We start from the raw sequence: 24,243 nt of genomic DNA on the forward strand, positions 1-24,243 counted from the left end.
TCAGCAATTTTGCCCTCTTCTTCCTACCCACTCCAGCACGCAGAGTCCTTTCTTCTCCCTCGTTTACAACTTCTTTTAAAAAGAGAACATCTTCTAGAGAAAAGGGATTTGCTAAATAGAAAGGACGTAAAACAAAAGCTACAGCAACCCGACTTCCAGCATGGCATTGTCACCAGCCCCCTTTGCATGGTGATGCGATTAAGGTAGCAGCATTTTTATTATTCAGGAAAAGCAGCTGGGGGATCCATCAGTTCTAAGGCTTTGTCTTTCCCAGGTTAACTGATGGTCCTAAGCCCCCGTTTGACCTGACCATGATGCCCAGTACTGGCACTTTTTGTTTTTTCTCAGCAAACTGTACAAACCCAAATCTCTTTTTGATTTTCAAGGAAACTAGATTCCTGCCAGATTTTGAGTCTGGACAATAAATAGATACTTTGTCCTAGCTTCTTTCTGGAATCATTTCGGGAATATTTTCCACAAGCATCACAGATACAGGAATGAACCGGCAGCTAGTGAACATTTTGACAGCCTTGTTTGCATGTTTCTTAGAGACAAACCACTTCAGGTACGTGAAACGACTTTGCATGCTGATATTTTCCACATGAAAACTGTTTGAAAGAGAACGTGTCATGCAATTTTTATCTATTTCTCTATGCCCCGGACCACATTATATTAATTTTATAAAGGAGAGTTAAGAGTTCTTTTGTTCTTTAAAAAAGCTTAATTATGGTGGGAAGGTGGTAAATTTTTACAAAGGCAAGTTTTATGATGCATAACCCCACTCTGTGCATTTCAACGTATTTTCACAGCCAATGTGATATTAAGATACTCTGACGAGTTGCATGCTCTTTACATTTCTATATAATGGTGATTTTTTTCTTTTTTGCTTTCAACTTCTTCTGGAAGTCATTTAAAGGGATTATTGAATGCAGTGCTTTTCATATGGTGGAAGTGATTAAATTAATTTGCCAGGAGCATGCTCATTTTATGTAAAATATAAAAGAACCCAAATTCTTAGCTAACTTGGGACTTCTATTGTATTTCAGCAACTAGATGCATATTATGAGAACTACAATTCAGGAAATTTCTTGAAATACCAAAAACATTTAAAATCTCATTTTACCACTGTAGTCTACTGTTCAATATATTTAGAAATGTATTACCTATCAAAACTGAATGACATCTTTGTATTCATGCAGGCATGAGAAATGGACTATGCATAATTTTAAAAAGTGAGAAATCATTATTTGCATGCTTGCATTTTCTACTTAATTTACAAATCGTCTAATCAATTGATATCTCAAAATACCAGATTATTACCAGTAAGTGAAATAGCCATCCTAATGGCTAAGAGGTTCTAAGACAAGATAGAGATAAGAGATGTTCATACAACAAAGTGTAGGACTCTTCATTTAATTTTCACCAAATTTTATGGTATTTTTTCACAGAACCAAGAGAAATGGCACATATAGCAATAATGCTATGAGTACTGGGAAAACCCACTATGTTCCTTTCAGGTTCACACCTCCTACTATGATTAAGAAAAACTGTAGGCTGGGTTTTATTAGAATCATCATCATCATCATCATCTTCATCACCACCACCATCACCATTATAATCAAATAATACTTGATTAATCAGATGAACCTGCATATGGGAATGTGAGTATTTCTAGGTGATTGTATCAATTTTTAACTCTTACTGAATGTTTATATCATCTTTGTACTTATATTTAATATTACTTCTTTGAAAAACCGGCAAGAATGTGGTATTTTCCTAGTGGTAAGAATTAACAATATTATTTGTTAAAATACTGAAAAGAAAGCTTGTAAAATATATACTTTATGGAAGAAATCAACATTCAGTCAACCACTATGTATTGTCAAAGAATTCATTTCACTATAAACCATATATGCTCTTTTTATAAGCCTTTTAAGGAAAATGAAAGTCTGATAAATTTTCCAATTACCATTTAGTGTTTTTGATCATGCAAAAGACAAAATGCTTTAGAAGTTCTTTTTCATTAATACTAGAGAGTCAACAATTTAAATGCTAATACATAAATAACAGCTGATAAAATAATAGAAGTATAGACATGCTCATTGTTGACCTATTTTAAAATGAAGTTAAATTTCCAAGTGAAGATTTTCTTTTAGAAAACACATTGGAAATTATTAATAGCTGAAAGCTGGAATAGAATCTAGCAGGTGACAAAATAAGCAATGGGATACTTAGTTCATGATTTACTTTGTTCTGCCCATCTTATTAAATATTTTTTATAAAAAGTAGAGGACATATTAAGGGCCGAAATGCTGGAAGAATGTTTTGGAAGTCATGGGGAAATAATTTAAGACAATCACATAAATTTTAGAAATTATCTTCATTTCTCTGATGACACTGGAAAGAAACAGCTTTATATATCTGTAAAACCTACAACCTAAAGCTATGCATGTTGTATCATCTTAAACATCTTATGGCAAAGTTTGGTAACTTAGGAGATATGACTCAGGATTTATACCTTTCGTCACTTAAAGTTAACTCGAGACCATGTACAGGTTAGGAAGTTGACCAAAGAGTTTATAATTTTCCTTTTCTTCTTCTTAACATATCAAATATATTTACGAAACATGATGTAAAACATTCTGTGAGCATTAGTTCTCAGGTGATAAGAATGTAATTGTTGCTAAAAGAGTTAATGATGTGTTTAGGGCAGCTTTCTGCAAAGACCATGACTCCAGGTCTGGAAAACAACCTTCGCAGACCCTATCTCCTTCAGATTTCCTGGATAAATTAATGGGAAGGACATCAGGATATGACGCAAGAATCAGGCCAAATTTTAAAGGTAGGTTTCACTGAAACTTACGTTAATTAAGCCTGTGGGAAATCTAGATGTTTGAATACTCTGAAAAAAAATTTTCAGGGCTTTTTATTATAAAATGAAAACAACAAGCATAGTATTCATTTCATTTTGGCATTCTTTGGAACTAGTTGATTTAATAGCTTAAATTTTACATGCTGCTTGCCACTTTCAAAAACTTTCCTCATTTGTGTTATGTTCCACAAAGAAAACTAACGTCAGAGATTATTGCCACATTTCCTATGTTATCTAAAGTGGGAGTGGGACTGGAAATGAATACAAGAACAAATGATGGACTTGATTTGTATGAATCGTTACACCAAAATCTTTGGTTTGGGTTTTAAATACGTACTCCCAAAATGAAGTTTACATCTCAATATATAACATGCCCTTTTATACACTTTCAGGCCTCTCTCATTTTTAAACCTTGTGAGAAAAGGCTCTAACTGAATATATTACAAAGTTTTGGTTTCCTCTTGTTTAAACATTCTAATTCTTTATTTGAAATTATTTATCTGAAGTTAACAAAGAAGATCATAGAATTGCAAATTGCGTACGTCAAAGATGGTGGATACTTTCTTTGTTCAATTAGAAACAAACCAAAAAGTTTGGTGTTTTTGTATGTTTAACATTACAAAAATGTAATTAATAGAAATTACTTTTTAGAAATTACCTTTTATCTATTTGATTTATTTTTACTCTGAATCAGAAAAATACTGATATAAGAAAGAACCAACTAATTATTAATTGAATTGTTTTTGATGTTTTAATTTTTAGATACATATTTTAAATAAATGCATTTTATCTTGTAATTTAACTTAAAATAATGCATTGTGAAGTGCTTATATTTTATAAAAGGATAAATCTATAATATTCTAGGTATTATGTCATAATTCATGCATCGCTTTGGTTTTGCTTATTAGCTATTTAATTGGATTGCTTTCCTTGAGGTTTGATTAATTTTTATTATTGGCAAATATGAGCATGAAAACTAAATTCAAAATTCCTTTCTTCTTTAAATGCTGCACCTCTGAATATACCCAGCTAAGGGCACATTTCATAAAGAAACATGTCAGAATTTTGACCAAACAGATGTTTTTGACTTATAGAGTACTTCCAAGAGAGACAACAGAACTTAGTTCAAAAGCTTGATTTTGCTGAAAACAATTTTCATGTTCGCCCAATTTTATATTCATTTTGTGGTCACTGGAAGTCAATATTTGAAATAAAATCCTATGAGTAAGTATTCGAGAGTCAGCTTTTTCAATGGGCCTGCTCACTTGTACATTTATTCACTGAGCCATTCAATAACTTTTGAGTCTGAACTACACACAGGATACTAACTACTGCATGCTTTGAAAACTTGAGAGTTGAAACAGGTTTGGATGCTACCATCAAACATTTCATTGGAGAGAGCAGATGTTACGTGAATACTTATACAATAATATATAATACTAGATAGAAATAGTTAAGTATTTAATGGTTAAGTAACATTAAGAAGTACAGATAAAATACTACAGGAATCCAACAAAAGCAGAGATGCTTTCCTATTAAGCTATTCACGGAAAGCTTCATAGAGAAGGACCAGAGATGGAAAATTGTTTCAAGTTTATGAGCATCTTGTTTAATAGCAGCTATTATTCATTATTTTCTAGAAATAATTTTTTAAAAGGGAAGAAAAGTGCAAAGAGTAATAAAACAAACACCCATGTTGCCAATGCTACTTTAAGTGACCACATAGAATGAGCAATAATTTCCACACACAGCTTTTTCTTCTGGTTCTTCTGGGGATGTCACCCTTTGGAAATAACATTTCTCATGATTCTAAAGAATAAATAAATGAGGGGAATATCAAGCATAGCAAAGCATGGCCATGTTTTTGAGATCTGTCCTAAAGACCTGAGTACAGGATGTTTTAAAGACTTATAAAAGGGAAATGGGTGAATATAATTTAAGACTCTAACATTAATGAACTTTACTGACTTTGTCTCCCTCTTCCCTTAACTCTCCGATTCAATGAACCCTGATATTCTTTCATAACTTTTACTTACATGGACCATTTATATCAGATCAATTACCTAACAGCTCTCACAATTCTCTTTACTGTGAGGATCTTGGCTTTTCCTAGATGTAAAACATTCCCCATTATTTTAGACTAAAATGATTTTTCCTCCTTGGTGTTCCCATGAAACTTTATATGTCTAATATAGTTCTTTTGCATACTTATGTTTTATCTACTCACCCCCGCACCGCATCTGAGAGGGCAGGGAGGTACCTTATTTATATATATATAATAGTATAGTTTCAGGTGCACAGCATACTGACTCAGGTGTTTTTTTTTGCAGATTATATTCCATTAGAGGTTATTATGACATATTGGGAAGGGGTGGGAACTTTTGAGGGATGAACCAGTGGTCGTAGTGGCTAGCAAAGATGATTTTAGCTGAGCTGAGGAGAAAGAAATAAAAGAAAGAGATAATAGGGAACTTGTAACAGCAAAGAGGCTAGGAAGACTATAGTACCTGCTGCAGTTGATTAGCAATGTATCGATGAGAAATTTTATAGAGTAGGTAGAAATGAAAGGTGATTAGGAAATGTGATTGTATCTGGAATAGTGATAGGCTCCCTGTAAATGCCAAAAACCAAACTGACTATGATAACAATAAACATGGTGATGACGGTGACAATGATATTGAAAATAACAATAATGGTGATTAATAAGAAGACAAAAGGGCAAAATCTGACCACAAGAATATAAGCAAGAGCCAAACATGGGCTGTTGAGATAAAGGCTATGGCTTTTCTAGAAGTCTTATTAAATATTAGCACATTTCTCTGTTTTCCTTGCTGCCGTGCATTGGCAAGGGAAAAGAAATGTATATGCGCAAGTTTTCTTATTGGAAGGAATTTTTCCTGCATCCTTTCAAGTCAGTAAAATATTTCATGTCTATTCCATATCCCTGATGGGCTCTGAAAAATGTCATAATGGGCATATATACAAGAAGGAAGATGGATGTAAGCTAGAAAAGGGAACCAGAAATGATTCAGACTTAGACTCTGTAATTGAGAGTCATTCTTAGAAACTATAGGGAAAAAATAGCTTTTCTGATGTGCTGAAGCACAAGTGTATAAACAAAGTCATGAGTCAGAGTTGCCAATTGCATTCCATCTATGAGAGCCATAGAGACTTGGGTGAGACCTCGTTAAAACATAAATTTTCAAAATCCTCAGTTCAAATAAAAACACAAGTTATGTCCATTCACAATTACCTGTTTCTGAAACCATGGTAAATGTTGATTCTATGTCAACAGAGAAGCCTCCTTCCCCACTTGGGTGATTTGTCTCGTTGTCAGTTGATTCATCATGGTGTTATTCCATCATCCTATCAGATATTCCTTTGTCAGTATTATTGTATCTTGAAAATACCACTTTAAACATTAAGCTTTTAAAGCAGCCAAATGAAATGCTCAAACCTGGGCAAAATGCATTACTTCTGATTCTCTCTCTTTGAAACAAAGCCTTTATCTATTTTAATGAAATTTTCTTTGAAAAGAAAATTAACTTAGAGTTATATCCTAAGTTTCATCCCAATGTGAATAAATACATTTCACCAGAACATTCATTTTGGGATAGGATCTGGAATAGATAATGCCAGGAGATAATTATTCCCTCCACTTCTTTGTGCAGGCCATGCACACTAATCTTTTTTCCATATCCGGAGACGTAAATTTTAAAGTGTGATGTGTGATATTAAAACCTACATTTGCATGCAGTATGGTTTCCTTTATTTTCCAAGGAGTTATCAGCTCAAAAGGTGTTTCAGATATAAGTAAGAAACAGATCCACTTCCAAAAAACTAGAGGTCTTCATGTTTCTCCCCTTGTAAAGTTTCTTGTCTGCAGCCAAGTGGAGCTCAAGCTCATGTGTTGTGCTTACCAATCCCTGGAGGGGGGACTTGAGCACAAATGTGCAGCAGAGACACTTGGAAAGAGTGATTCTCTCAGTTGGTGATAACGTAGCCCTAGTGTGATCATTTCTTTGATCACTCTGGCAGATGCGGGCATCAGATATTACCATGGATTCTGAGGAAAAGAACAGAATGCTTACAAGTCTCAGAAGGTTTTTTTTTTTTTTTTTCAGAAGTATTTGACTTGAGTGCAGAAAGTAGTGGAAACCTTCAGGCACCTGAAAGGGTACAGTCATCATTTTATATGGAATAAGACAATAGGAGATAAAAGGGGGGAAATGATTATTGAAAGGAAAAGCTGGGTGTATCAAAGAGAAATTTATATATGACAGTTTTGTTCAGGGATGATGTTGATGAAGATTTTTGAATATCCAAAATCCACTGGCTGTGTCACAACTTATTTTAGCTTTTGTGTACTGTATGTATACCAACCAACATATTTGTATATACTAGGCTGCTACGATGGGCCTGCAAGTTGCTTGTCAGGGATTTGAGGTAACATCAAGAAGGAGGCACCTACAGCATTCTAACACACTCTGGTAAAGTCTATTCCAAAGGATAAGTTCATTTATTGGAGTACGTCTTCCATTCCATGGTGACAGAGTAGTAGAGCGGGAGGGGCCTTGGACTTGGATCCAGAAAACCCAGGTTCATGTCCTGGTTCAGCCACTTTGGAGAAAAGATGTCTCCACCTCTCCATGACTCAGGTTTTCTTCTGACTTTGCCCACCTCATGTGGGTTGTTCTGAGCATCAAATGAGATCATACATCTGAATGATTTGTTTCCAACTATTAAAATTATTACAAATAATTTGAATTATTATTACTAGTCTTCTATTTCTCTTTGATAACTGACACTGACTATGTATTCTCAAAGCTTAGCCTTCATGGTGATTGGGTCCTTAAAGTTGTTTGGATTTTTTTTTAATGGAAAAAAACGAGTCAAAGAAGTTCTAGCATTTGAGAGTCCTACCACAGTAACCAGGATGTAGATGTCACATGTCTCAGCAGGTTCTCCTTTATTAGTCTGGTGGGAAGATTTCCAACCTGAAAGGGCTATTTCATATTCCTAAATATGAGACAAAAAGGGAGCCATTTGTGGGAAGGAATTATCTTTATCCATTCAAATCTTATCCCTGATTATTTTCTTAGACTCATTTTTTAAATGAACCAAGTAAAAGACATAGGACCAATTTCGCTTGGTCCTAGAAAGGGCTCTAAATTTAATGGAAGATATATGACTGTCATTTCTGATGTATTTTCTTGTCCAGTTACTGTAGTTGCAAGGGTCACTGCACAAACGTGAATTGATTTTCTATTTTAGAGTAAGTATTTTAAGGAGAACATTTAGTTTCTACAACATGGCAGGTTAAGAGCACTGGAAATGGAAGCCCATAATTTAGTTTTTGAGAATGTATTGTTCCTTGGTTGATTCTGGGTGATTTCATGTCCTTAATTTTCATTAATAAAAGAGCCTAAACATTTTATCCTGAGTTCTATAGTGCTTTCTGTTACTCCCCACGCTGAAGAATAATTCAGTCCATTTTGCTGATAATCTGAGACTTCATTTAAAAAAATAATGGCATATATATCAGGGTATCTCGGTACTTAGAGAGTGGACTTAGAAAACATTAGAGTCCACTTAGAGTGGACTTAGACACATTATAATGTGTCCAGTTGGCACTATCAGGCTTAGAGAAAGAATAGTTATTAGCTTGTTCTTGGTGGTGTTGGGTATTTTTCTTGGTGTGTTGGATCAGACACGTTTGGAACAGGGTCTTAAAAATGAATATATGGTTGATTAAGCCTCATAACAAGGTCTTTGGAAGCATTCTGTGTTCTCCTTGGAGTTAACACCTAAGAGGCCGTCTCGACTGTAGGATGCAGCATATTCCTCATTGACTTCTTTCTTGAGAGGGCTACTCTGAACACTTGTGACTGATTGCAGACACTTTTGGCCATGTGAAGCCCATTAAAGGAAGGACATGAGCAAAAGGATTAGGTCTCTAACTGGTATTCTTAAGTGTGAAGGACCTGTAAGAATAAAGTCACTAGATTTCCATTTTGGAGTCTAGCCTGGCTAGCCAACCAAATGTGGTCATGGGGCAAGTATGAGAGGGAAACTGGACACTCTCTCTGACTCATGCCCTGGCTTACGCACTCAGCACTCCTTTAGGAAGTATAATACATGAGTACACCAAATGATGGCTCTGTTTTATTAACATGTCCATCCAAGAGGGAAAAATAAAATCCTGGATCGAGTCAAAATGTGGAAACTCAATAGGCAATTATCATGAATGTGGCTGGATAAGTCTTGTTTTCTATTTCTTCTTTTTTTCTATCAGGAGGTGGCTCATACTTTCTTGAGGAAAAATAAGCTACACTTGCCCATGCATTGTCAAAGCAATAGAATAAATTTGCAGCAAGGGAGCACATACGTGAGCACAAAAAAATTACATGTAAAGGTTTTCCATCTTTATACTTGAATCTAAACACACAATTCATTTGTTTATTCCTTTAATAAATAAGTAGTGAGCAGTATCTATATGCCAGGCACCATGTTCCTTGCTAAGTATACAGTGGTAAACAGAAATTTAAGCTTTTAAATGTCAGTTCTCACTTCAGTAAAAACTGGAACATAATTTGTAAGCTTAATGCTGTACCATCCAGGATCTTTGCAGGAAAGAAATGACACACTCCAACAGGGTGTGGGAGGGTTTGGAAAAAACCAATCCCTAAAGGCAGAATGTAGTACTCTGGGACTGCCAGCAGTAGACCTGAAGAGGCAAGGGAGGGAGTAGCTGCCAGAACCTAGAGAAAGTGGCTCTACAGAGAGGCCACCTAATGAGATCTATGGAGCAATGTGGTCAATCTGTGCTGGCCTAGCAGGGAGGAAGCTAGGGAATAAATATTCTGACCTCACTCTCCTCCTGCATTCCTTTTCCTCGTGGGAACCTCTCGTTGGCCAAATCCAGCTCGAAGTCTGAGGGCAAGGGAGCTCAATGATGCAAACCCGGAAGGTCAGCTTCCCAGAGCACAGAGAAGAACAGAAAAGAGGAGAGTCTCTGGGGGCAAATGGAAGATAATCAGCACAAAGTCAACATATGAGCAAAGCCACCCTTCAACCTGGTCGAGCAGACAGCTCCCAAACTGCTAATCCATTTAGTAAGCCTTCCTTTATCAGTCTTGGGAAAGCAGGGAAGTGAGAACGGGATATCATCTGGATATACTATCCCAATAGATAAATGATACCTCCAAATGCAGAGAAGAGAGAGGAGGAGAGTGGAACGTGGTGGCTGTTTCCTAAGCAGACAACTGAAAGATGTGCAACCAATGGACGGGGGTGGGGGCGGGGAGGGAGGGCGGGAAGGGAGGAGGGAGAGATCTTCCTGTGGAATATATGAAAATAATTAATATAGCTTCCTTTCTATCTGATTTAATATGTTAATATGTTTGCTAATATTGTTGTGTTTGCCCCACAGTCAATCCCCTCCAGGCTCTCCATGCTGGGATGGGTTGTGGACTTAGATTTGAGCACAAGACTTAATGCCAAGTCTCTTCGGGCAGCATTTCTGAGACACAGTCTTTCCTCCGTGCTCTTCTGTCTATACAGAGCTGAAGTAGAAGTGTTAGAAGAAAAAAGGACTGGGTGGGAGGGTTAGAAGAACATGAAGCCCAGGGGCAGAGTATTGTGCATTTTGAGGAAATGGCAGGTCTAAGGGAGAGTTGCTTGTTTCCCACTCCTTGGTTGGTTTGATTACTGCACCTGGAATACAGCTACTACTCGTGGCAATTCTGCTACTTTAGGAAAACCTCAGAACCACTTTACCACTTAATTTTTCTTTCACTTTTAAAACCCAAGTATACGTAGACGATAATATAATCTATCTTCTTCTGATTTATTTACATTTAAATACTTCAAGATGTTGATTTCTAAGAACCAATTCATGCCCAACAAGGCAGCTGAGATTTCTTTTATCAGGCTTTCTCTTAGAAATAGCATTCTTTGCGCCCCTCCGCCTCAAATGTATTCAGAAAACAAGGGGTCTGTTTATTTAGCTTTGAACCTCCAAGTCTCTGAAAAGTGAAGGATACACACATTTGGCAAACACACTGTAGCAACTCCAGTTAGATGATACAATTCAGGATAATTTACACATATACTGCAGAGCTCACAATGGATTTCTCATATTCTACTTTTTCCTTTGAATTAATTGTGTCTTTCATACTTGAACGTTGTATAGAGTACGCCAAGTCAAAGGACTTAGGATTTAATGCTAAACTAAACTGGCAACCAACCAGATGTGTTTCTCAAACCACGCTTTTCGGAATACCTGCTTTAGAGCCTGAGTCCTGTTAAAAAGGCACATATCTAGGCCCCGCATTTCTCCAGCTCTACCTCTCCAGAAACACTGAACGATGGGATCTGAAAATACTGACTTTAACGATTTCATTACTCCCTATAGTTTAAGAACTACAGGACTAGAATGAGAAATTTTTGCTCCTGTATCTGAAGAATAATATCTTCCTTAAAGTATTTTTCCCAAGATACTGTGGGCCAGCATTGCCTTACCAAATAAAGGCGGGGGGAGATCCTACAAGAAAAGAAAAATCTAAACTGAGACTCATGAGGCCTTGTTTTAACTACACTTTTGCCAGCTGTGACCTAGAGCATGCCACCTAACCTCTCTGGTATTAATTCTTGTCATCTCCAAAATAAAGGACTTGGACCAAGATGTCTAGGTCCAACTTTGATAGTCCCTAGTCTTTACAGTCCAACATCTTTGAGTATGTCCTTTTGTAAATTATTGATTCACCCACAGAAGAGCTTGGATGCATCCAATCTTCCTAGAGAACTGGTCTCTGAGAAATTATTAATTCTATCCAGAATTCTTAACAGTTGCTGATATCTTATTTCGACTCCCAGTATCTCAAGGATGATCATTATTCTCTGGAAGACTCCGGAAACTTATGAGAGGATTACTGAAGAAATGAGCCATTCACAATTTTTGTCTTGTTTTTGAAAGATTCGGAGGTAGCAAATTCATGTACAGAGGCTGCTTCTAGGAAAAGTAGCTACCATGTTTCTTTAGTTCAGCATCTGGCCAAAGATGTTTCTCGAAAGTCTAGTCCCATGAGATGTTCTCAGATATAAGGTTTAAAATGTGAAATAAGAGTGGAAATTCTGCAAAACAGCCTCCAAAAGACTCCCAATATTCATTAGCATATTAAAATGTTTTGAGAAAACCTGCAGTAAAAATATACAAATAAATAGATGTTTTTAAAACTTTTACCCAGGGGCTTATTCCCTACTTATTAGATCATAGATTCCTTAAATGAGTAACATTCTGGGGAACTGGTGTTTCATGGAATACACTTTGGAAAATGTGGTCTTGGTAAAATCCATAAACCTAAAAAAATTTTTTTGCCATGAAAATAGGTGATGATGATGGGAAACCTACATACACATAAAATACGATGATCTGCTAGAAAGATAACATTCCTAAGAGTGGGAAGGCCCCAGCATTCGTAAATGTGGCTTTCATTTTGATACATGGTCAACATTAGCATTCTGATGCCACAAGAGAATTACTCTACAAGTTAGATTATTATTGCAGGCTATTTATCTCCTGCTTCATTTACATGAATAAACAAACAGTGGCATTTTGAAAAACAAACATTGAAGACAGTACAGCAAAATACTTTGATCTGATAATCACCTTCCGTTTTAGTCTTTATGATTCTTGAATGCTGAGTGACAAATATGCACTTAAACAAGTGACCTTTAACCCTGAACTAAAGACGTTTTTTAGCAGGATATGACAAAGTTGCATGCCTGTATGGAAAATTTCCTTTTGGATTGCCATTCTCTTTCGGGCAGTTTTCCAGGACGGATAAATCTCGTACCATTTCCATTCAACTGTTTGTTGAGAATGTTTTCCCCATCACTTCCTTGAAATTTAAAAAAATTTGAATCCATACTAAAAAAAACTTCATATAATAATTGAAAGTATGCAATATTTATCTCAAATAACGTGTGTAGATTTAAGGTTAAGGTCTTCACTTATTAGTATTTTTTTATAAATTTATTTTATTTATTTATTTTTGGCTGCGTTTGGTCTTCGTTGCTACACGTGGGCTTTCTCTAGTTGCATCAAGCAGGGGCTACTCTTCGTTGTGGTGCACGGGCTTCTCACTGCAGTGGCTTCTCTTGCTGCGGAGCACGGGCTCTAGGTGCGTGGGCTTCCGTAGTTGTGGCACATGGGCTCAGGAGTTGTGGCTCACGGGCTCTAGAGTGCAGGCTCAGTAGTTGTGGTGCACGGGCTTAGTTGCTCCGCGGCATGTGGGATCTTCCCAGACCGGGGCTCGAACCCATGTCCCCTGCATTGGCAAGCAGATTCTTATTTTTTTATTTTTATTTTTATTTTTTTTAATTTTTTTTTTGTGTGGTATGCGGGCCTCTCACTGTTGTGGCCTCTCCCATTGCGGAGCACAGGCTCCAGATGCGCAGGCTCAGCGGCCATGGCCCACGGGCCCAGCTGCTCCGCAGCACGTGGGATCTTCCTGGACCGGGGCACGAACCCGTGTCCCCTGCATCGGCAGGCGGACTCTCAACCACTGCGCCACCAGAGAAGCCCTGGCAGGCGGATTCTTAACCACTGTGCCACCAGGGAACTCCCCACTTATTAGTATTAAAATATATTCTAAGTTGGTCTGCTCAAAATTGATGTTTCATATAGTTAGATATATAAATTCCCAGGAAAAACTATTGAAAATTGTTTTCAATGAAGATGGATGCAGAAAGAGAAATGTCTTTGAAATATCACTAAATGTCTTGGGAAAAGAGTTATCTATATATAAAACTTGTTTATTAGTAGTTCTTCCTTCATACTTTCTCTGAGTTTGTTAAATAAGCAAGTACGATTTTTTCTTCCTGTTTCTTACTCTAGGGTCTTAGTAAAATATAGAGAACAAAGTAGGGGGTGGGGAAATACTAAAGCTACCTTAGCCTTAATGGCTCCTGATCCACGTCATTTATAGTTGACCCCTGAACAATGTGGGTGTTGGGGCACCGATTCCCAGCAATTGAAAACTCACGTATAACTTTACGACGGGCCCTCTGGTATTCACAGTTCTGCATGGGTGCATTCAACCAAACATGGAGCGGATTGTATAGTACTAGCAGGTATTTACTGAAAAAAATTTGTATGTAAGTGGACCTGTATAGTTCAAACCCACATTGTTCAAGGGTCAACTATATCTCACACAGTAGATGAAGACAAATTGATGATGGAGCCACTACACATTCTGTATCAAACAAGTCCTTTATTTGAAACATTGCTACAAGGTATCCATGTGATGGCACTGGCGTTGCTGATATTCCACTGTACAACCCACAGATAATGGAATACCAATGTTTAAGCTTTTCTGGTAATTGAGGGTTGGCATATACTGGACCTTGAAGAGGAACTGAGAGAAGATTAACTATAAAGAAGTGATTTAGCACGCACACGGTTTGCTTACTCTGTCTTCAGACTTTGTATCATATAGCCTGGGTGCCTGACTCAGGTTCCTTGTTATCATTTGCTTCCAGTATCACTGAGGCTTCTGCATTTCTAGGAGGCAGACAGTGGCATCATAGTGGCAGATGGGGAGATGGCTTTGCTGAATCCTTAGTTATAGAAGTCATGGAATATGAATAAGAGGATAACAGTTTCCCCAGCATTTTCTGAGATTTGATTTTAAAATGAAGTATATAGTGTCTTCTCAAAATATAAAAATTTAAGAAGAGATCGTCTCTGTTTGAAAAGAAATGTCACACAGGCCCAATGCCATGCCTTGTGAATAGGAAACCCTGGCACCAAATTTTTTTTCAGGAAGATTTTTTATAGATAAAATGCCACTCTGCTTGTTCTCTCTAAAATTTGAGGTCATAGCTTGTTACCAACAAGGTTGCTATGCTATTCAGTATTTATTTTCTCTGGAATATTCCTATTATATTTTCTGGAGTTAGTGACCTCTCTGTGACCAGTGGCATACATGACCTGACCCTTGCCAGACTAATCCTATATTATCAGACGTGTATTCTCTAGTTCTCCAAAAATAGGAGGAATTACCCACAATCTGGGATACGTATTCCTTTTATTTCCCCCAAGCACCTACATTTCCAATATTCACATTTGTTTATCGTGCACATATGCCTCATTTAAGCTCATCCTTTATTCAAATCTTCTGAGCAAATATTCCCACTTAAAACTCAGCAGGCGGCTTCCTGTTCCATACATCTCATGATGCCAACCAAGCTTGTAACATGCAGGGCTTTCAGCAAAATGTATAAATTTCTGACTTGGGGCAAATATCCCAAAGCCCATTAAAGAAAGGATTTCCTCAGCAAGAGAATACACTTATCTCAAGGAAAAAATTCCACATTTCTACTTGTCAACAAGGCTCTGCAAATAGCATAATCACAGGCACATTTTTTATTTTCCTCCTACTGGAAACTGGGCTTCTGTGAGCCCCTGGGTGAAAAGTCTGCTACAGTACCCATTTGCCCAAACTGAGTTCATTTAAGAGATGTCAGTGTACAATTAACAGCAATATAGCTTGCATGAAGGAGTCTTTGCAGAACTCAGTAGAAGTGGATGAACATGTGAAGCGTCCATGATTGTTATGAGTCCTGCACCATGGGACCTTTCTCACTCCTCCATACATTGAGAGAGCATAATTATTATATAAGAATCTGGAAGCAGGTGCTAATATTGTGCCATAATAACTGCATATGTAAAGTCCCAAGAAAGCAGGTATCCCCTCAGTGTCTAACTTTCCATATAAATGTCAGAATAAATTATCTGCTTCAGTGATGAAGCAAAGCAGTTGAGGGTATTAACAAAAAGTGTCCATCAGTGACATCGTGCAAAATGCCACATAAATTGCAGAATAACGCCTCTGAAAAAAGTTACTGACTTCTGAGGGGGGATGTGGCAGGTGGAAAGAAAGCAAAGAAATACAGAGTGAATAATAAATAGATCCTTCAGGAAAGCTGAGATCAGAAATAAACTCCTATGCTTTTTTTTTTAGAAAATCCATAGTGCAGCTGTTCCGGGTGCCTGATTGGTTATGTCTTTATCTGAATGCACAGGAAAATCAAGCTGAGCTGTCACCCAAGGGAGTGAAGAGCTCGGATACTAGTATCCTTGAATTTCTAGGCCCCTCATGCCTCTTGAAACTCTCCTGGGACTTCTCATCACTTCCGGATAAAGTCTGTACACCTGTACATGGCTTACCGGGGTTTTCACGGTTAGGTTTTTGACTACATCTGTCTGAGGCTGGGTTTCTGAGAAGCAGATGCTGTGTGGAAGTGATTTATTAAGGATAAGTGAGCAAGGGAGACATAATAGAGTGATGAAATCAGAGAAGGACGTGGGGGGAAAGCCCAGTAAGGGTGTGATCTCAAGCAAAGTCCAACAGTGGATGAGTTCGACCTGACCCCTCTGAGGAACTCTGGAGTGTAAGACACACCTCAGAGCTGTCTGAATGGAGGCAAGAGAGCTGACTTTTCATACCCCCTCTGTTAGTTATTGGGTAAAGACGGCCCTCAAGGTATGCATGAGGGGCACGGTAGGGAGAGTAAATTCCCACATGCTTCTATCTCTTCTCAGGTGCGTAAAGTGAGCTCCAATAGCTCTGAGACAGTCCTCTGTGAAAAAACACATGTTTTGGCTACTGGCATGGAATTTTGCCATCTGCAGCAACATGGATGGACCTAGAGGGTATTGTGCTAACTGAGATAAGTCAGACAGGGAAAGGCAAATACTGTTTGGTATGACTTATATGTGGAATCTAAGAAATACAACAAACTAGGGAATATAACAAAAAAAGAAGCAGACTTACAGACCTAGAGAACAAACTTGTGGTTGCCAGTAGGAGGAGGGAAGTGGGGAGGGGCAAGACAGGGGTAGGGGATTAAGAGGTACAAACTACTATATATAAAATAAATAAGCTACAAGGATATATTGTACAACACGAGGAATACAGCCAGCATTTTATAATAACTATAAACAGAGTATAACCTTTCAAAATTGTGGATCCCTATACTGTACACCTGTAACTTATATAATATTTTACATCAACTATATGTCAATTAAAAAGAAAAAAGCATACTGAGGTGAGAGGCACAAAATGGCAAGTGGGATCTAAGGAACTTGAGGGGGAGCATCAACATCGTCTTCTTCATCGTCACCATTCCACATGCCCAGCCATGCCCTCCCACTCTGTTCCAACCTCAGTGCCCTGTTTCCTGTTCTCAAACCTTTTATTCTGGTGCTTTGCACTTTCATTTCCCTTCACCATGCCTTCCTTTTCACCAGCCTAATTCCTACTCATCCTACAGACTTCAGCATCAATACCATTTCCTCTAGAAAGCTTCCCTTACACTACTAAGTCCATCCTCTCCTACATGCTCAGTCTACAAGCTCTCTTGTGACTGGCTGCTTCCCTGTCCCCTTCCCTCCTAGACCAGTTCAAGGAGGCCAGAGATTGGACTTATCTCATTCTTCATTGTACCTCCAAACACCTGACAGTAGGCAGAAGCCAATAAACATGCATCAGGTGAATATAAAAATGTATAACACCAATCATTAATCACAGAATCTGTACTAATGCAAAGGTGGGTGTGAGCAATTGAACTAAGATAATAAATTATTATCTAATATTTGTGATTCTTTGAAAATGCACAAAGTCTTTTGCCATGTATGATCTCATTTCACTCCTTACACATTTCTCATAATGGAAAACAGCTGTAATTTTGTTTACCATTCTTGTTATTTAGGGGGGAGAAAAAGTTATCTTGTTACCCGACAGGACTTAGACCAACACTAGCTCTCCAGATACATAAAGCCTAAGATGGGGAGGAATGTAGGCCATCATTTAGAGAATGATGACAATGACACTCATTCTCAATCTGCAATACTTTACTGAAGGTATTTTTAACATATGTGTCCCCCCTTTTTCTTACAGGATGATTCTAATTTACCTTCAAAGTTGCAGGTTTTTGTGTACTTCCTGTCTCTGTAGGAGTTTAATAAATGTTTAATGTTGAATGAGATGAGTGGATTCATTCACATATAGATACATATCAAGCATTGATTATGCATATGTCACTGTGCTAGGCACCAAGTAGAGGAGAATTAAAAGGCAAATTGTTAACGTACCAGCTTTCTAACCTCCAGCCTTTCTATCCCAGCCCCTCTCCTTTGCTACCATTTCAGGACCAACATCCCATGTCTAAAAAGCTTTATTTTCCATGCCCAATACTGAACAGGGATTATGGTGGCATTAAGGTTACCCAGATAGAATCCACTGGCCTGAGGCAACTCTCCTCTTCAGTGCATGAAATGGTTAGTGAATAAAATCAATACACCCAAATGTTAATTTTGGATATACCTGAATTACCAGTAATTTCCAACTGCTAAAGTAATATCAGATTTACTTCATGGTTATAGCATTTAACTCCGTCCAACCAGCAAGCCTGTGGTTGATTCTCCTCTAGAATTCTCCTTTTCAGCCTTATCTTCCATCTTCATCAAAACTTGCAAAGTGGTTCTCAAGTTACAGGATTCTCCCAGATTATGAAACAATGGACCAAAAATCTTTATAAAGCCTGGAAGGCCCAACTAAGGTAGCTACTACTAATGATAATGTTTATATTTCTCTGGAGCCTTTAACATGTGAGAGCTCAATCTGCAGAAGAGAAAAAGAAGTAGCTCTAGGCTTCATATAAAAGGTGATGTTTTAATTGGGTCTTGAGAGATGCATAGGCGTTCAAGGAATGGAAAGGGGGACTTCAGGTAGGGAACTCTCATGTCTGGAAAGAATTTGATTATTTGGGGGGGATAACAAAACATGAGTATAACTGAAGGAAGTAAAAGGATGGAAGTCATAGAAAATGAGGCTAGAGAATAAAGTTAGTTAGGGCTAGAGTGTTAAGCTGATTATTAAGGCATTAAGATCTAACCATAGGTAACAGGAAGTCAAATCAAGGTTTTTAATCAGAGAAGGGGCATGATTAGATGTGGATTCTAAGAAGATAACTCAAGATGCCTTTAGAAGGATATGCTAGAAAGATGGGGGTATCAGGGAATCACGACAATCACCCACAAGAGAGAAATGATGACAGTTCAGGCTTAGGCTGTGGGATTAGAAATGAGAGGCTAAATTAACAAGATAAGTTCAAGTCAAATTGCATCAGGCAAGATATAGAGGGTACAAGAGAAAGAGTAATGTTTGACTCAAGGTTCCAGGTTAAGCAACTGAGCAGACGGTGTTCTCATTTACTCAAAGAGGAGACATTAGAGGAAGAAGATGCTGAGGAAGATAATGAGTTCAGCTTTGAGCATGTTTTTGAGATGACCGCCACAAATCCACATAGAGATGTCTAATCTGCTGTTGAAAATCTGGAGCCAAAAAGAGGTATCAGGGCTAGAAATGTAGGAATGGGAGTCATCAGATCATGCGAGTATGAACTAAGATCACTCAGTGCAAATGTGCAGAATGAAGAGAGAGAGGAGTAAGGATGAGACTCCCATGAACATGAACACTGATGGAACGGGGGGAGAGAAGGACTCGACAAGGAATACGAAGGAGTGGTCACAACATCTGGAAGAGAAGCAGGAAAAGATGTAGTCATTGATGTCAAGGGAAGAGAGAGCTTTGGGGATGAGGAAATCAAACCTGCCAAGGACAGCAGGGATGTTGAATAGAAAGAGGCAAGGAAGTGGGCAGTGGGGTTTGGTCAGTAGGACATTTTTGACCTTAGCGAGGGTGATATCTCTAGAGCACTGAGACCAAAGCCCAGATTGTAGCTGGTTGTAGAGTGAATGAGATTGGACAAAGTAGGGGAAAGTGAGTGTGTAGACTTCTCATTTAAAAGACTAATGCCACATATGGTATTTGTTTTTCTCTTTCTGACCTACTTCACTCTGTATGACAGACTCTAGGTCATCCACCTCACTACAAATACCATATGCTAACATATATATATATGGAATCTAAAAAAGAAAAAAAGGTTCTGAAGAACCCAGGGGCAGGACGGGAATAGAGACACAGACGTAGAGAATGGACTTGAGGATATGGGGAGGGGGAAGGGTAACCTGGGACAAAGTGAGAGAGAGGCATGGACATATATACACTACCAAATGTAAAACAGATAGCTAGTGGGAAGCAGCTGCATAGCACAGGGAGATCAGCTCAGCACTTTGTGACCACCTAGAGGGGTGGGATAGGGAGGGTGGGAGACGCAAGAGGGAGGGGATATGGGGATATATGTATACATATAGCTGATTCACTTTGTTATACAGCAGAAACTAACACACCATTGTAAAGCAATCATACTCCAATAAAGATGTTTAAAAAAAAAAAGACTAATGCCAGGGAGAAAAAGGGAGATCAGATATCAGTTCACAAAGTTTGAGGGAAGAAAGGTTTTTGGTTTTGGTTTTGGTTTTGTATGAAATGGCCTCCATTTTCTTGGTGAAGAAGTGCCCTGTCGTCTGCCACAGAGGGGCCACCACCACCGCCTAGGCTGGCTAGTCCTGAGTATAGTCAGCATGAAGCTGAAAAAGGGCACTAGGCTCTTGATGTTTTGTCTTGATGGCGTTCTTTACCATCAGGACAGATCGCCCAGACATTCAGGAAACATTTGTAAAATTTAAACACATTATAAAACAGAGCTTTCTACTAAAATACACTTCTCAGTAGGCTTATTGAGTTGGGAGAATTTTTTAAATGTAAGACCCAGAAGATGAAGCCAGAAGGTATTAGATGCAGTACTCAAACAGAAGATGAGGGGAAGAAAAGGGGCTCAGGGTCCAAGTTATCCATCATTTGCCTTCTTGGCCAACTCTTTATTCCTCACCGCATCCATCCATATATTTCACACCATTTTAATTATAGCAACTCAGAAAGCGTTAATAACGATAACATTATTTGTTTATATTATTTGAGTCCTTACCATGTGTCAAGCATTCTTCTAAGTACTTTGCATATTCATTCATTTACTCCTCCCAGTAACCTTAGAGAGAAGTGTATTCATGTTATTATTATCCCTGCTTTATAGATAAAGAAACTGAGAAAAGAGAGCTGATGTGTTTGCTCATGGTTATATGGGTAGTAAGGACGCAGTGCTAGCTTTCAATCCCAGGCAGTCTGGCAGGCATCCAGCCTGTTACCAAGAGTAAAGGCATGGAAGATTTGTCTTGTTGTACACCAAATTCATGAGTTAGACTTGTATCTGTTTCTTAATTACAAAGCTATGCTAGGGGCTGTGAGTCTGGAGGCCTGCAAGAGCCTTTGGAGCATTTTGCTTCAGAATCTGTTTATTATTATTCAAATTTGCATCCTCAGACTCGAGCACATTATTAATCCTCCATAAATGTTTGATGAATAATTGAATGAATGAGCAAAGCTGATTTCTCCCCAATCACCCAACAGCTTTCTGCTTGGAATGTATTGGAACCAGCTTGTAGATCATTTTCGGGGGTGGTTCCGTGGGGCATCTGGTGTGTGGGGAGGCAGTCAGTGGCTGAGGAAAGGAGATGGGATACAGCAACTGCTACCTTCATGGGTTACACATTCTGTGATTTTGTCTCTGACTAATGGCATTTTGTAGTCATTTTTTTACATCTTCTTTCAGAACAAATGTGTGATGCATTTAAATATATTCCAGGAAAATGCTGACTATGACATACCAAAAGCATGCCCTTCCATCTGGCATTTTCTCTAGTCCTATAGTCTGCTTCCTAGTACACTTTATTATCTGGGCTCCAGGAAATGTTTTCATTTAATAATCTCAGTCATTTACGCATAGTGGGAGAGAACGCTAAGTCTGAAACCTGAAGTTTGCAATTTGATTCTCCTTATGATTACTTTCCAACATATATGGGGAGTCCAAGCCTGCCAAGGGAACAGAGGAGGAAAGGTTTTGAGTGCTGCTTGCTTGCTGGGGTAGCGTTCTTTAAGAATTGAGACTGCTCTCTGAAATAATGTAGGTGGTTGTTTCTTAAGCACAGGAAGTACTTAGCGCTTATGAACAATGTCAAGTTTACTTTGTAGCAAGGTACAAATGAATCACAAAGTATTTGGGAGAAACACTTATGATGTGCCTAACTTATAGGGGCTTTGGGAACTTGCTGAAAGCAGTATCAGACAACCCCTGTCCTTTAGCAATGTGACGTCTTGCAGAGCAAGTGAAATAGCACACAGAAAACAAGTCTGAGCAACACAAGCCAACTCTTGTCTATGTAAACATGCAGCTACATAGGGAATGATGTCACGGAAACTAGGATTTCTGAGTAAGGGGAGTTGATGATGGCTAAAGTATAAGGAAGAGGTAGAAAATGAGTGAGGACATGAAGTATAGGTGGGGTTTACAGAGAGAATGCGTGCTTCGTGATGTGGCAAGTAACATGTTAGGTGTGTTCCATGCATGATCTCATTCGTTCCCGAGAAAATTGATAAGCACTCCTGTTACCAATTCCCTTTTTCTAAATCTACAAACTAATATTCAGAATCTTTACAGTCGGCACAGCTGTGAGAGGCGGAGCATCTGGTCAAACCCAGGCTATCTGGGGCTGGAGCCTGCACACGTACCCACCGCACTCTTCCTTGCAGTGGTCTAGGCGGGCTACCAGTGTCCAGTAGGGAGCATGCGGAGAGATACGCGTTGACCCAGGCAAATCCCCAGAAAGAAGACACTCTTAGAAAGATTCTTGCCTTTTAACTTGGGGGACACACTCCCTCCATTTCCTGAGAGTTTGAGAATGGGGCCATTTCTCCTCAAAGGATTTTCTTTGCTACAACGCTGCTCTATTGTGTTTGGTACTACAGACAAAATTAGAGCCTTTTAAAAGCCTCAACAAATCTTCTCTCTAGTATGAAAGGATTATGAGTACAAACCCCATTCTGTTTCTTTAGCCAAGCATTCCAACTCCCATGTCTTCGAACTGTAAGCCTCCTGAGGTCCCAAGGTGATGCTGCTGCCCACTGTCATGAGCCCACGGGAAGTGACGGTGTCTCATAGGAGAAGGGCATTCGCCACTCTAAGTACAGACTCAGCAGTGCTAAATGCGAGGAGGCCACTTAGCTTCTTGACTCTTGGAAGGACAGCTCTACTCAGCTCAGCATCAGAGATCCTGTCACACTGAGATGGAGGTGGAAATATGCGATATTAAAATCCAGGGATAGGAATGTTTATCCACAACTTTAAAAAATCTCGAACAATGCAAACTTGGGAGGACCTTCGAATTTCAAGGAAGATATCCAATACAAAGACCAATATGCAGGTAAAACTTTCAATTGCTGATTACACTTTGCCTAGTGATATGTACTTTTTATAAAGTAGAGCCGTCTCTCTCCCTCCCCTCCTCTGTATGTAAAGAAATTCATCAACAGCCCTACAAAGAATCTCTCCTCTCCTTCCCCTTTCTCCTTTTCCCATGCACGATTCATTGCTTCCTCTGCCACATTCCCTTAAAATGTTAGGCTTATTATCATGTTACATCATAATTAGTCTAATTCATGCCTTTCTGCCATGGCAAATTGTGAGTTTATTGAATTCAAGGATCGGCGACATTTTGGTATTCCCAGCACCACAGAGACATCACTGTCGGCTCCCAGCCCATATCCCCAATCCCTTACCACATCGCTGCACCAGCTGACTTCCAAACACTAGCACTTGCATTTCTTTGCTTGAGGGCTTTCTCTGACCTAAGCCACTTTGCCCACCCTTGTGACTGACCAGAAGTGAAGATGAATTAATGTCCCCTGAGAATACTTCCATCTAATGACAGCTGGGTGTTGATATAAAATACCCCAGCTCCTTCTCCCCTTGGGCAGAATAGCTCAGAAGAGTGCATCTTCCAGAGTTGCTTATGGGATAAATCTTCATGTGCTTTTTGGGGATGGATAATAGACTTGCCACAGCACCTTTTCTTGGCTTCCTTCCCTACCCTGTATCTCTTCCCCACTTCCCAACTGGTGTATTATTCGCCTCCTTAATAAACTACCTTCACCTGAATCCTTGATTCGAGGGTAGCCCAAACTAAGTAAGCACCTAACACACAGAAGAAGTCCAGTAAATGTCCTTTTAATTAAACTGAGTTACAAAGCTGGCTAGTGTAGCATGAGATAAGAGAGATGGAAGCCTATGCTACATAAACGCAAGGGGCCTATCCGTCAGATGTGAGCACACGAAAACGCAACAAGCACCACGATTTCAGGGTTTCCCTCTGCAGTAGGGAAGTAGCTGTCCCAGTTGTGCGTAGAGAATGCATGTTAGGAACTCTGGTTTCTATTTTTAGGTATCTTGCTGACATAGAAAACTTGTTTCCTCCCAGTGCAATGGTGACCTTCCGACCCTCTGAGAAA

The 24,243-nt window shown here is 38.8% G+C and overlaps 1 protein-coding gene across 2 annotated transcripts in view; it reads left to right on the top strand.

Moving 5' to 3' along the window:
• Positions 1-489: 489 nt before the first annotated feature.
• GLRA2 (glycine receptor alpha 2) overlaps positions 490-24,243 on the top strand; it is a gene marked incomplete at both ends in the record, with an annotated part of 179,726 nt that continues 155,972 nt past the window's right edge. The window contains 2 exons of one of the 2 annotated variants that reach the window (XM_082610713.1): positions 490-565; positions 2,709-2,842. In XM_082610713.1, coding sequence (XP_082466839.1) covers positions 498-565; positions 2,709-2,842 — 202 coding nt within the window. The remainder of the gene's footprint in view (positions 566-2,708; positions 2,843-24,243) is intronic. The other variant, XM_082610712.1, reaches the window with a different exon arrangement.

The sequence above is a fragment of the Mesoplodon mirus genome (genome assembly GCF_964341445.2).
Source record: "Mesoplodon mirus genome assembly, chromosome: X".
Taxonomy (NCBI): Eukaryota; Metazoa; Chordata; class Mammalia; order Artiodactyla; family Ziphiidae; genus Mesoplodon; species Mesoplodon mirus.